Raw genomic sequence first — 14,691 nt, forward strand, 5'->3', positions numbered from 1 at the left:
AGACAGAAGAAGTACAGGCTACAGAGTGTAAAATACACTTGCAATCCATACCAGTCACACTAACGCAGGACAAGCTAGCACTAGTTTCAATTAAATCCGAGCTGCGCTGCTGAGTGCCAGACACAGTTTATTGCGCAGCAGAAACAGGGCCTCCTATTTCAGATGGGAATTCAATTAAATGGCAGAGGAGACATTTTTTTAGGGTTGTCACCCCTGCGTCCCATCAACCCAGGTGTTTTCACCTGCTTAAACACATAACATTTCTGTCACAGATAGTTTTCTTTAACAAAACTGGTATCTGTATGACCCATCTCATATTTACTTGTTTGTTGGTTATGCAGAAAAAAGGGTAAGATGGAATTTTGTCTCAGCATATTTCTGTCAAGCCCTGAAGATGTGCAGGATTGATCTAAGTGACATGTATATATATGGATGTCAAACAGGAGGCACTCCACATCAAACCATCCAGCATGCAGTGTTGTTTTTGACAACCATCTTAGATTTAGTCTTAAGCCTGATTAAAGCCTGATTTATACTCGGAAACCAGGTTGTCTGCGTGTGTGTCGCAGTTAACGCAGATATACCCCCCCCCCCGCAGACACTACGCAGACACTCTGGTGCACCTCCTCAAAATTGACCGCAGACAGTGCCGCAGACATCGCCGCAGGGAGGAGAGAAAGGAGGCCTCTGATTGGTCAACTCTACATCCGCTCTACACTATGCATATTTCCAGTTTGCTAACCGGCTAATGGTGACGCTAACCCTGCTAACCGTGACGATTCTTTCCCTCTCTGCCAGCTCCAGTAGTAGCAATATTTCTTTTATTTCTAGATCGATCAGCTGCATCTCAATCAAAGTGCGCATTCGTCCAGTCGCCATTGTTGTTGAATGACCTCCGTAACCGTAACACCCACAATCCTAGCTTGTTCGTGATTGTCCCTCTTGCGTTGTGGCGTGGGATTAACATAGCGCAGACAGCGCTTCAAGGCATAAATCAAAAATAACTGCGTCGTGTCTACGACAAGCTCTCTGCGACACACTGCTGCGAAGTATACACGAGCCTTTAGTCTTAGTCTTTTGGACTAAAATGCTTATTAGTTTTAGTCACTTCTATATGTGATAGTTTTAGTCCAGTTTTAGTCGACGAAAACTCAAAAGGGTTTTAGTCTAGTTTTAGTAAAAAAAAAAAAGAAAAAATAAGTATAGTCTACCGTGTTAAGAAAATAGTATGGTCTTAACTATCAAACAAGCATAACAAAAATGCATAGCTCATTAACTGACCCTGTACTAAAGCTTTCTGATTTTTCATTCTGTACTGTGCGTGTGTCTAGGGTTGCCAACTCATTGAAAAAAAAATAAGGGACACCTCATTGGCAGGTGATTTTTTTTTTTTTTTTGGCTCTTTTTTTTGTAAGTGAAATGATTTTTTTAACTATTTGACTCGAGCCTGAATTGAATTAAATGCATATTTTTGAGTGATATAAACACATGGAAAACAAATGTCTACCAGAAATGTACTTTATTACAAAAAAACAAAATAACTGAATAAAATAATTATCTTTCTTAAACAGAAATCTGTAAAACTGTATAAATAAATATAAAACAATAGATAGACAATAACAAAAGTGCAAACAGACTTGTAAACATATTTAAAAATATAGCTGCAAGCAGCGATGTGGGGGTCCTAGCAGAATGGCACATTAGGCAAGGCTTGGGCTGCTCAGGAAGGCGTCGTGAGTCCATGCGCCATGTTTGGCATCGATACATCAATGCATCGCAGAGATGCGGCCAAATGTCTCGTTTGCGCGTTGGCGTAGAGTTTGATTGGCTGCCACGGTTAAACGGAAGTGAAATAAAAAAATCCACATGATAACTTATGTGCGGCTTGGTCTGAAGATTGTATGTGCCAAGTCCCGTGGAGATTGGACAATCTCAGTGGCCTGAAATGCTTTTTGAAGGTTTTCGATTAAATTCAAAATGGCGGAAAATCCAAGATGGCGCTGATGATGCCATGATGTGCGTTGACCTCGTCTTTATCCAGGGATTCCATCGGTACCTCATTTGTGAAATTTGGACCAAGGAGTCCAAAGATATGAGCAAAAATGCATTTTTGCTACATATAGCGCCACCTATAGGCCAAACGTCACCAAACTTCTTGTGCGTCTTACGTTTGCAGTCTTGAGTCTGTGTTATAAGTTTGACGTCATAACATCAAATGGTTGCCAAGATATGACCTCACTTCCGGTTTGGCGGCGTCAACCTCGAGTTTGATTGGCTTTTATGGAAAATTGGAAGCCTAATTAAAAATTCCACACGATAACTTTTGTGCGGCTTGGTCTTAAGAGTCTATGTGCCAAGTTTCGTGGAAATTGGACAATCTCTGTGACCTGAAATGCTTTTTTAAGCTTTTTCATAAAATTCAAAATGGCGGAAAATCTAGGCACACGCAAATTGACGTCATAGGGTGCGTTGGACTCGTCATGATCCAAGGATTCCAACGATGCCTCATTTGTGAAATTTGGACCAAGTAGTCCAAAGTTATGCATTTAGATGCACTTTGAACTTTGGCGTGTTGGTGGCGCTAGAGAGTAAGCTCTTGGGGCATGAAAATTCTTGATATTGGCTTTGGCACTTAGCTGATTACGTGTGCCAAATTTCACAACTTTTTACCATAGCGTTCATGGGGCTGCCATAGACTTCAATTGCAGCAGAAACGGATTAATAAATATAGCTGCAAGCAGCAATGTGGGGGTCCTAGCAGAATGGCCCAATAGGCAAGGCTTGGGCTGCTCAGGAAGGCGTCTTGAGTCCATGCAACAAGTTTGGCATCGATACATCAATGCATCGCAGAGATACGGCCAAATGTCCCGTTTACGCATCGGCGTAGAGTTTGATTGGCTGTCGCGGTTACACGGAAGTGAAGTAAAAAAATCCACATGATAACTTATGTGCGGCTTGGTCTGAAGATTGTATTTGCCAAGTTCCGTCGAGATTGGACAATCTCAGTGGCCTGAAATGCTTTTTGAAGGTTTTCGATTAAATTCAAAATGGCGGACAATCCAAGATGGCGCTCATGACGTCATGACGTGCATTGACCTCGGCTGCATCCAGGGATTCCATTGGTACCTCATTTGTGACATTTGGACCAAGGGGTCCAAAGTTATGAGCAAAAATGCATTTTGGCTACATATAGCGCCACCTATAGGCCGAACGTCACCAAACTTCTTGGGCCTCTTACCATCTTGGTCGTAAGTCTGTGTTATAAGTTTGACATCATAACATCAAATGGTTACCAAGATATGGCCTCACTTCCGGTTTGGGGGCGTCAACGTCGAATTTGATTGGCTTTTATGGAAAAATGGAAGCCTAATTAAAAATTCCCTTGGATAACTTTTGTGCGGCTTGGTCTTAAGAGTCTATGTGCCAAGTTTCGTGTAAATTGGACAATCTCTGTGACCTGAAATGCTTTTTTAAGCTTTTTGATAAAATTCAAAATGGCGGAAAATCTAGGCATACGCAAATTGACGTCGTAGGGTGCGTTGGACTCGTCATGATCCAAGGATTCCAACGATGCCTCATTTGTGAAATTTGGACCAAGTAGTCCAAAGTTATTAGGCTTAATGCACTTTGAACTTTGACGTGTTGGTGGCGCTAGAGAGTAAGCTCTTGGGGCATGAAAATTCTTGACTTTGGTTTTGGCACTTGGCTGATTAGGTGTGCCAAATTTCACAACTTTTTACCATAGCGTTCATGGGGCTGCCATAGACTTCAATTGCAGCGGAAACGGATTAATAATAATAATAATAATAATAATAATAGGAAAAGCTACTAACTCAATGGGTTCCTGCAGCTTCGCTGCTAGGACCCCCAAATATAGCTGCAAGCAGCGATGTGGGGGTCCTAGCAGAATGGCACAATAGGGAAGGCTTGGGCCGCTCAGGAAGGCGTCGTGAGTCCATGCACCAAGTTTAGCATCTATATATCAATGCATCGCAGAGATACGGCCAAATGTCCCATTTGCGCGTCGGCATGGAGTTTGATTGGCTGCCGCGGTTACACGGAAGTGAAATAAAAAAATCCACATAATAACTTATTTGCGGCTTGGTCTGAAGATTCTATGTGCCAAGTCTCGTGGAGATTGGACAATTTTAGTGGCTTGAAATGCGTTTTGAAGGTTTTTGATTAAATTCAAAATGGCGGACAATCCAAGATGGCGCAAATGACGTCATTAAGTGTGTTGACCTCGTCCTTATCCAGGGATTCTACTGGTACCTCATTTGTGAAATGTGGACCAAGGGGTCCAAAGATATGAGCAAAAATGCATTTTTGCTACATATAGCGCCACCTATAGGCCGAACGTCACCAAACTTCTTGGGCCTCTTACCTTACCAGTCTTGAGTCTGTGTTATAAGTTTGACGTCATGATATCAAATGGTTGCCAAGATATGACCTCACTTCCGGTTTGGGGGCGTCAACCTCGAGTTTGATTGGCTTTTATGGAAAAATTGAAGCCTAATTAAAAATTCCACACGATAACTTTTGTGCGGCTTGGTCTTAAGAGTCTATGTGCCAAGTTTCGTGATAATTGGACAATCTCTGTGACCTGAAATGCTTTTTTAAGCTTTTTGATAAAATTCAAAATGGCGGAAAATCTAAGTATACGCAAATTGACGTCATAGGGTGCGTTGGACTCGACATGATCCAAGGATTCCAACGATGCCTCATTTGTGAAATTTGGACCAAGTAGTCCAAAGTTATTAGGCTGAATGCACTTTGAACTTTGGCGTGTTGGTGGCGCTAGAGAGTAAGCTCTTGGGGCATGAAAATTCTTGATATTGGCTTTGGCACTTGGCTGATTACGTGTGCCAAATTTCACAACTTTTTACCATAGCGTTCATGGGGCTGCCATAGACTTCAATTGCAGCGGAAACGGATTAATAATAATAATAATAATAATAATAGGAAAAGCTACTAACTCAATGGGTTCCTGCAGCTTCGCTGCTAGGACCCCCAATAAATATAGCTGCAAGCAGCAATGTGGGGGTCCTAGCAGAATGGCCCAATAGGCAAGGCTTGGGCTGCTCAGGAAGGCGTCTTGAGTCCATGCAACAAGTTTGGCATCGATACATCAATGCATCGCAGAGATACGGCCAAATGTCCCGTTTACGCATCGGCGTAGAGTTTGATTGGCTGTCGCGGTTACACGGAAGTGAAGTAAAAAAATCCACATGATAACTTATGTGCGGCTTGGTCTGAAGATTGTATTTGCCAAGTTCCGTCGAGATTGGACAATCTCAGTGGCCTGAAATGCTTTTTGAAGGTTTTCGATTAAATTCAAAATGGCGGACAATCCAAGATGGCGCTCATGACGTCATGACGTGCATTGACCTCGGCTGCATCCAGGGATTCCATTGGTACCTCATTTGTGACATTTGGACCAAGGGGTCCAAAGTTATGAGCAAAAATGCATTTTGGCTACATATAGCGCCACCTATAGGCCGAACGTCACCAAACTTCTTGGGCCTCTTACCATCTTGGTCGTAAGTCTGTGTTATAAGTTTGACATCATAACATCAAATGGTTACCAAGATATGGCCTCACTTCCGGTTTGGGGGCGTCAACGTCGAATTTGATTGGCTTTTATGGAAAAATGGAAGCCTAATTAAAAATTCCCTTGGATAACTTTTGTGCGGCTTGGTCTTAAGAGTCTATGTGCCAAGTTTCGTGTAAATTGGACAATCTCTGTGACCTGAAATGCTTTTTTAAGCTTTTTGATAAAATTCAAAATGGCGGAAAATCTAGGCATACGCAAATTGACGTCGTAGGGTGCGTTGGACTCGTCATGATCCAAGGATTCCAACGATGCCTCATTTGTGAAATTTGGACCAAGTAGTCCAAAGTTATTAGGCTTAATGCACTTTGAACTTTGACGTGTTGGTGGCGCTAGAGAGTAAGCTCTTGGGGCATGAAAATTCTTGACTTTGGTTTTGGCACTTGGCTGATTAGGTGTGCCAAATTTCACAACTTTTTACCATAGCGTTCATGGGGCTGCCATAGACTTCAATTGCAGCGGAAACGGATTAATAATAAATATAGCTGCAAGCAGCAATGTGGGGGTCCTAGCAGAATGGCACAATAGGGAAGGCTTGGGCAGCTCAGGAAGGCGTCGTGAGTCCATGCACCAAGTTTGGCATCGATACATCAATGCATCGCAGAGATCCGGCCAAATGTCCCATTTGCGCGTCGGCATGGAGTTTGATTGGCTGCCGCGGTTACACGGAAGTGAAATAAAAAAATCCACATAATAACTTATGTGCGGCTTGGTCTGAAGATTCTATGTGCCAAGTCTCGTGGAGATTGGACAATCTTAGTGGCCTGAAATGCGTTTTGAAGGTTTTTGATTAAATTCAAAATGGCGGACAATCCAAGATGGCGCAAATGACGTCATTAAGTGTGTTGACCTCGTCCTTATCCAGGGATTCTACTGGTACCTCATTTGTGAAATGTGGACCAAGAGGTCCAAAGATATGAGCAAAAATGCATTTTTGCTACATATAGCGCCACCTATAGGCCGAACGTCACCAAACTTCTTGGGCCTCTTACGTTAGCAGTCTTGAGTCTGTGTTATAAGTTTGACGTCATGATATCAAATGGTTGCCAAGATATGTCCTCACTTCCGGTTTGGGGGCGTCAACCTCGAGTTTGATTGGCTTTTATGGAAAAATGGAAGCCTAATTAAAAATTCCACACGATAACTTTTGTGCGGCTTGGTCTTAAGAGTCTATGTGCCAAGTTTCGTGAAAATTGGACAATCTCTGTGACCTGAAATGCTTTTTTAAGCTTTTTAATAAAATTCAAAATGGCGGAAAATCTAAGTATACGCAAATTGACGTCATAGGGTGCGTTGGACTCGTCATGATCCAAGGATTCCAATGATGTCTTGTTTGTGAAATTTGGGCCAAGTATTCAAAAGTTATTAGGCTGAATGCACTTTGAAATTTGACGTGTTGGTGGCGCTAGAGAGTAAGGTCTTGGGCCATGAAAATTCTTGAGTTTGCTTTTGGCACTTGGCTGATTACGTGTGCCAAATTTCACAACTTTTTACCATAGCGTTCATGGGGCTGCCATAGACTTCAATTGCAGCAGAAAGTAGAGGAATAAATATAGCTGCAAGCAGCGATGTGGGGGTCCTAGCAGAATGGCACAATAGGGAAGGCTTGGGCTGCTCAGGAATGCGTCGTGAGTCCATGCACCAAGTTTGGCATCGATACATCAATGCAGCGCAGAGATACGGCCAAATGTCCCATTTGCGCGTCGGCTTAGAGTTTGGTTGGCTGTCGCTGTTAAACGTAAGTGAATAAAAAAAATCCACATGATAACTTATGTGCGGCTTGGTCTGAAGATTCTATTTGCCAAGTTCCGTTGAGATTGGACAATCTCAGTGGCCTGAAATGCTTTTTGGAGGTTTTTGATTAAATTCAAAATGGCGGACAATTCAAGATGGCGCTCATGACGTCATGATGTGCATTGACCTCGGCTGCATCCAGGGATTCCATTGGTACCTCATTTGTGACATTTGGACCAAGTGGTCCAAAGATATGGGCAAAAATGCATTTTTGCTACATATAGCGCCATCTATAGGCCAAGCGTAACCAAACTTCTTGGGCCTCTTACCTTAGCAGTTTTGAGTCTCTGTCATAAGTTTGACGTCATGATATCTAATGGTTGCCAAGATATGACCTCACTTCCGGTTTGGGGGCATCAATCTCGAGTTTGATTGGCTTTTATGGAAAATTGGAAGCCTAATTAAAAATTCCACACGATAACTTTTGTGCGGCTTGGTCTTAAGAGTCTATGTGCCAAGTTTCGTGAAAATTTGACAATCTCTGTGACCTGAAATGCTTTTTTAAGCTTTTTGATAAAATTCAAAATGGCGGAAAATCTAGGTATACGCAAATTGACGTCATAGGGTGCGTTGGACTCGTCATGATCCAAGGATTCCAATGATGTCTTGTTTGTGAAATTTGGACCAAGTATTCAAAAGTTATTAGGCTGAATGCACTTTGAACTTTGACGTGTTGGTGGCGCTAGAGAGTAAGCTCTTGGGCCATGAAAATTCTTGAGTTTGTGATTGGCACTTGGCTGATTACATGTGCCAAATTTCACAACTTTTTACCATAGCGTTCATGGGGCTGCCATAGACTTCAATTGCAGCAGAAAGTAGAGGAATAATAATAATAATAATAATAATAGGAAAAGCTACTAACACAATGGGTTCCTGCAGCTTCGCTGCTAGGACCCCCAATAATAAATATAGCTGCAAGCAGCGATGTGGGGGTCCTAGCAGAATGGCACAATAGGGAAGGCTTGGGCTGCTCAGGAAGGCGTCGTGAGTCCATGCACCAAGTTTGGCATCGATACATCGATGCATCGCAGAGATACGGCCAAATGTCCCATTTGCGCGTCGGCATGGAGTTTGATTGGCTGCCGCGGTTACACGGAAGTTAAATAAAAAAATCCACATAATAACTTATATGCGGCTTGGTCTGAAGATTCTATGTGCCAAGTCTCGTGGAGATTGGACAATCTTAGTGGCCTGAAATGCGTTTTGAAGGTTTTTGATTAAATTCAAAATGGCGGAAAATCCAAGATGGCGCAAATGACGTCATTGAGTGTGTTGACCTCGTCTGTATCCAGGGATTCTACTGGTACCTCATTTGTGAAATGTGGACCAACGGGTCAAAAGATATGAGCAAAAATGCATTTTTGCTACATATAGCGCCACCTATAGGCCGAACGTCACCAAACTTCTTGGGCCTCTTACCTTAGCAGTCTTGAGTCTGTGTTATAAGTTTGACGTCATGATATCAAATGGTTGCCAAGATATGACCTCACTTCCGGTTTGGGGGCGTCAACTTCAAGTTTGATTGGCTTTTATGGAAAAATTGAAGCCTAATTAAAAATTCCACACGATAACTTTTGTGCGGCTTGGTCTTAAGAGTCTATGTGCCAAGTTTCGTGATAATTGGACAATCTCTGTGACCTGAAATGCTTTTTTAAGCTTTTTGATAAAATCCAAAATGGCGGAAAATCTAAGTATACGCAAATTGACGTCATAGGGTGCGTTGGACTCGTCATGATCCAAGGATTCCAACAATGCCTCATTTGTGAAATTTGGACCAAGTAGTCCAAAGTTATTAGGCTTAATGCACTTTGAACTTTGGCGTGTTGGTGGCGCTAGAGAGTAAGCTCTTGGGGCATGAAATTTCTTGACTTTGGTTTTGGCACTTGGCTGATTACGTGTGCCAAATTTCACAACTTTTTACCATAGCGTTCATGGGGCTGCCATAGACTTCAATTGCAGCAGAAAGTAGAGGAATAATAATAAATATAGCTGCAAGCAGCAATGTGGGGGTCCTAGCAGAATGGCCCAATAGGCAAGGCTTGGGCTGCTCAGGAAGGCGTCTTGAGTCCATGCAACAAGTTTGGCATCGATACATCAATGCATCGCAGAGATACGGCCAAATGTCCCGTTTACGCATCGGCGTAGAGTTTGATTGGCTGTCGCGGTTACACGGAAGTGAAGTAAAAAAATCCACATGATAACTTATGTGCGGCTTGGTCTGAAGATTGTATTTGCCAAGTTCCGTCGAGATTGGACAATCTCAGTGGCCTGAAATGCTTTTTGAAGGTTTTCGATTAAATTCAAAATGGCGGACAATCCAAGATGGCGCTCATGACGTCATGACGTGCATTGACCTCGGCTGCATCCAGGGATTCCATTGGTACCTCATTTGTGACATTTGGACCAAGGGGTCCAAAGTTATGAGCAAAAATGCATTTTGGCTACATATAGCGCCACCTATAGGCCGAACGTCACCAAACTTCTTGGGCCTCTTACCATCTTGGTCGTAAGTCTGTGTTATAAGTTTGACATCATAACATCAAATGGTTACCAAGATATGGCCTCACTTCCGGTTTGGGGGCGTCAACGTCGAATTTGATTGGCTTTTATGGAAAAATGGAAGCCTAATTAAAAATTCCCTTGGATAACTTTTGTGCGGCTTGGTCTTAAGAGTCTATGTGCCAAGTTTCGTGTAAATTGGACAATCTCTGTGACCTGAAATGCTTTTTTAAGCTTTTTGATAAAATTCAAAATGGCGGAAAATCTAGGCATACGCAAATTGACGTCGTAGGGTGCGTTGGACTCGTCATGATCCAAGGATTCCAACGATGCCTCATTTGTGAAATTTGGACCAAGTAGTCCAAAGTTATTAGGCTTAATGCACTTTGAACTTTGACGTGTTGGTGGCGCTAGAGAGTAAGCTCTTGGGGCATGAAAATTCTTGACTTTGGTTTTGGCACTTGGCTGATTAGGTGTGCCAAATTTCACAACTTTTTACCATAGCGTTCATGGGGCTGCCATAGACTTCAATTGCAGCGGAAACGGATTAATAATAATAATAATAATAATAATAATAGGAAAAGCTACTAACTCAATGGGTTCCTGCAGCTTCGCTGCTAGGACCCCCAATAATAGGAAAAGCTACTAACACAATGGGTTCCTGCAGCTTCGCTGCTAGGACCCCCAATAATAGGAAAAGCTACTAACTCAATGGGTTCCTGCAGCTTCGCTGCTAGGACCCCCAATAATAGGAAAAGCTACTAACTCAATGGGTTCCTGCAGCTTCGCTGCTAGGACCCCCAAATAGAAATTATGAACTTAATGCACAACTCAACTCAATGCAATTTTGCATGCGCAACTCAACGCTACTTTTTCCATCTGTACTTCCTCTGAGCTCTTGCTGCAGCAAGGAGCTGTTTGTCTTTGAGTGCTACAGAGTAGAACTCTGAGCAAGTATTATCGCGCACCTTTTCCACCCAGGTGTTTACCTTCTCCCATTCCTCTCTGTATTTTTGCAATCTTTTATTTTTTTTCTCGGAGGAGTACCGTCCGAGAACTTTAACGCAGCAGTGCCGGCGTCTGTGTCACGGTCACCCATGCTGCTTTGTTGTCTTGCGCTATCTTCTTCACAGCGAGGCAACCTCGACCAATGAGATGAGCGGGATTCCGTATTGTCTTACTCCTTTTTGAATATGCTGTCAGCTCATTGGTCACAAAGCAGGAGAGGGCCAGGGAGCAAGTTTACCGTACATTTTCATATAAAGCGCCGTGTTATTCATTTATTCCATTGACATTTTATGGACTATTTTTGATTCTCACGATAATACGGGACAAAATGCGTCCCTTTTCAGCTCAATACGGGACGCGTACATTTGTTTCTAAATACGGGACGATTCCGTTTTTCAAGGGACGGTTGGCAACCCTACGTGTGTCCCAACTTTACTGTAAGCGCACTAAACGCACAGGTCCTGGTTAGGGCTGCACAACGTCACTTGTGGCTTTTAGGCTAAAGCTAGCAGACTCTACGTATAACAGTAACTCGACCTGTTTAACATATCAAGTTACGTGCTGACAGAACGTACACACAAAGAGATAACCACACCGTCACTGAATGTAAACATGGCTAAACATGCTGCTAAAGTAACACACACATAATGAATTGACGTTAGCGTAACAAAAGCTAACTTTAGCCTGAAGTTAGCAGCCCATTTGCGCCAGGAGTATGTGGAAAACGTACTAATGTATTAGCTTACTATGAAATTTATCGATTATGTTAACAGCATTTGTAACTTACCTTCGAAAAAATATCCCTGTGGCGAGCCTTAAGGTGCCGCAGCAGATACTTTTTAGGTTTTAATTGACACACACAATAAGCAGAAATGTCATGCATTTTAAACGTCTGACAGATCACCCACTAACATTTTCGTCCATTTTCTTCTCGTCAACGAAAACTCACACGTCTCGTCATGTTTTCGTCATCAGAGAGCTATGTTTATCTCGTCACCGTCTCGACTTTATTGTTCTAACTAGTAACCGTTTAAAACTCCTTTTCTATTAAAAATAATTGAGTGACTTCAGTATTAATTAAGTATTCCAAACTAGTTAAAGCGTCAATTTTGTATTGATATTCCAAAGACAAAGTATAACTAAGGGATTTCCTGAACTGAATTACAAACCTGAAGCCTGTCAACGTGAACTTTGACTCCTCCGATGCTGCCTTTCTTGAATGACGCCAGCATGTCCAAGACTGGGTTGAAGCGGCTCCCTCTGTTGAGACAAGAGTTCACATGCTTTAGTTAGTTTTCTCTCCTTTTTCTTTCACCACTGGTTACATACTCTTATATTCCAAGATGCAATATCTGGATCAAACCCACGACAGCTAAAACCTTAAACAGCATCAATCTGTATATCATTGCTTTATTGGGTCTGCTGTCACCAACTGTACAGGTCATCACCCTGATCAATAGCAAACTGATGACTGTTGAGTTGGATCAATGAGAACTCACTGACTCATTTCATATGCAGCAGTGTGGCTGTTTAAGTGTTTGTAGCACATTTAACGTATGGCTCCCAGGGTAACGGTCGATATTGTTATAATCAGCCCACCAGCCACGCTATAGTGATACAAATGAGAAACATTATCACCCAATCAGCAAGCAACTACAGTAGCACCCTGCAGCCATAAAGATATATGGCACAAAGAGAAGGGAAAAGAGGTGAAGGAAGCTAGAGAGAAATGTTGAATGAGATTTTTTTTCAAAACTGACGCTCAAGACTCTTTTTGCAAAGCCCGTATCAAATAGAAAAATAGAAAAAGTGAATAATACTTGGAGAGACGGAAAAAGAGAATATCTTGAGGAATAAAAGAAAAGCACGAAAGAGCATTTTTGGAGTTTGTGTGTATTACTTGATGTTATCTTCGCGGATGAGAACCAGGAAGAGAGGTCGTCCCTGCATCTTCCAGCACAGCTTGATGAACTGCAGTGCATTCTGCATACAAATACAAACACACAAATTTCAGATTTTCATGAACATATAATTTCTGTGCAATCAGTGGCATTTCAAAGTTCTGCCAGCTCAACCGTCAGGCTGAGTTCAAGTTGTAGAGTTCCTCAGGAAGCAATACACTTAAAAACAAACATGATTGTAAAGTGGAAGTCTAGCACAGATATTCAGGAAGATTTCTGAAAACTATTGTTAGTGAGCACAGTTTGTTCCTGTATCCAGAAATGTAAGTAACAATTCTACCAGACTGAGGCAAAGAAATCCTTTCTAAACAAAATCCAGAAATGAAGCTTCATTTGCTGGATCCGAGCTCATTTAAGATGGACTAATGCAGAGCTACATCGAGGAACCACCCAGTTTTCACATTATTTTAATGGCATCACCATGGGCACCATAAGGGCTGTAAATTGGGAATTTACATGTTCTGCTATTTCCTCTACGTTTTTTTTTCATATTTGCATCAGCAGATCAAAATGGATAAACATCTCATTGTGAATATCAGGCACTGACTTGCTTACTTTATATTCTTTTATGTATTTTTAATGCTTCTTACTCTCCCCGCTGCAATGCTTTTATTTTATGTGAAACACTTTGAATTGTTTTGTACATGAAATGTGCTATACAAATAAATTTGATTGATTTGATTTGATTACAGAATAAAGTATAAAACTTCAAACAAGACACTTCAAGCATTAAGGCTGCACCATTTTAAAAAATGAATCACTGCCAAATGTGGAGAGAGTGCTGACAGCAGAGCATGATGATAAAATGAACGGAAATAACATGCTATCAAGACAAATACACACACATCTCTTGTACACCTATACACATAAAAATGACAAGACAAACAGATGTTTTTGATAAAGTATTGTGGAACAGAATACTGAAATGTAAAAGACAAATGAACCTGAACTCAAAAGAAAAAGGAAAAAAAAGTGACCCACTCTGGTCTTTTCTGGGTTACATGCTTGTATAAGAAAAATCTGTTGCCTATTTTACTTATTATAACTTGTTATTTTACTTAAAAAGCCTGTTATTAGTCACAGTAGTCGAATAAAAAGTCTAATCAAGAAAAGAGATACAGAGAATCATTTTAATGTACATGTGTACCGTACGAGTGACAGTAAATATATTCTGCCACCAATTCCACTAGTGACGAATATGCATAATTTCTGAAACTACAAATTACTCATCGTTCACATGAACACTTTTTAAATGAGGCCACAATTAATCAAAAGACAAGCTATTTCCAACTAACCAACCACTCCTCATCCTGAGGTGAGGCATTTGTGGGGACAGAACCGGCAGAATTTGCATGCTGTGTGGTGGCAAGCATCAATCGGCAATCAAACCCTAACCTTGATTTCCTTTTATTTCTACCAAATGTAAAGCTCCGTAAACAACAATCACTGAATATGAATCAGTTATACAAGTTCTACAAACAAATAGAATGTGACCCTGACTTACCTTAATGTCATCAATCAGCAGCATAACATCTTGGGACAAGTAAAAGTCACTTAGATCAAACACTATTGGGTAGCACACCACCGTCTTGCCCAGGATACGATAAATCTAGAGAGACACGCAGGCACACACAGAATTGCATTAGAAGACTGATGGCTCACAAGTAGCCACGTATACATTATTCTGGACAGCTTATAAAACAAGCCATCCATCCTAAAATAGAGGGAGCACACAGGAGTCACACCACCATTTCCGATAAGTCGCACACATCTGGTGGTGTGTGCGGCTTATCACACACGGATTGTCACAGGGGCACA

General features: G+C 41.7%; 1 protein-coding gene across 3 annotated transcripts in view; it reads right to left on the bottom strand.

The window, feature by feature from the left end:
• Nucleotides 1-14,691, bottom strand: part of phkb (phosphorylase kinase, beta) — a 132,136-nt gene that overhangs the window by 14,038 nt on the left and 103,407 nt on the right. For all 3 annotated transcript variants that reach the window (XM_075471418.1, XM_075471329.1, XM_075471505.1), the window contains 3 exons: nucleotides 14,378-14,482; nucleotides 12,813-12,895; nucleotides 12,082-12,172 (listed from right to left, as the gene is read on the bottom strand). In XM_075471418.1, the coding sequence (XP_075327533.1) occupies nucleotides 12,082-12,172; nucleotides 12,813-12,895; nucleotides 14,378-14,482 (279 nt within the window). The remainder of the gene's footprint in view (nucleotides 1-12,081; nucleotides 12,173-12,812; nucleotides 12,896-14,377; nucleotides 14,483-14,691) is intronic.

Source organism: Odontesthes bonariensis, chromosome 1 (assembly GCF_027942865.1).
Source record: "Odontesthes bonariensis isolate fOdoBon6 chromosome 1, fOdoBon6.hap1, whole genome shotgun sequence".
Lineage (NCBI taxonomy): Eukaryota > Metazoa > Chordata > Actinopteri > Atheriniformes > Atherinopsidae > Odontesthes > Odontesthes bonariensis.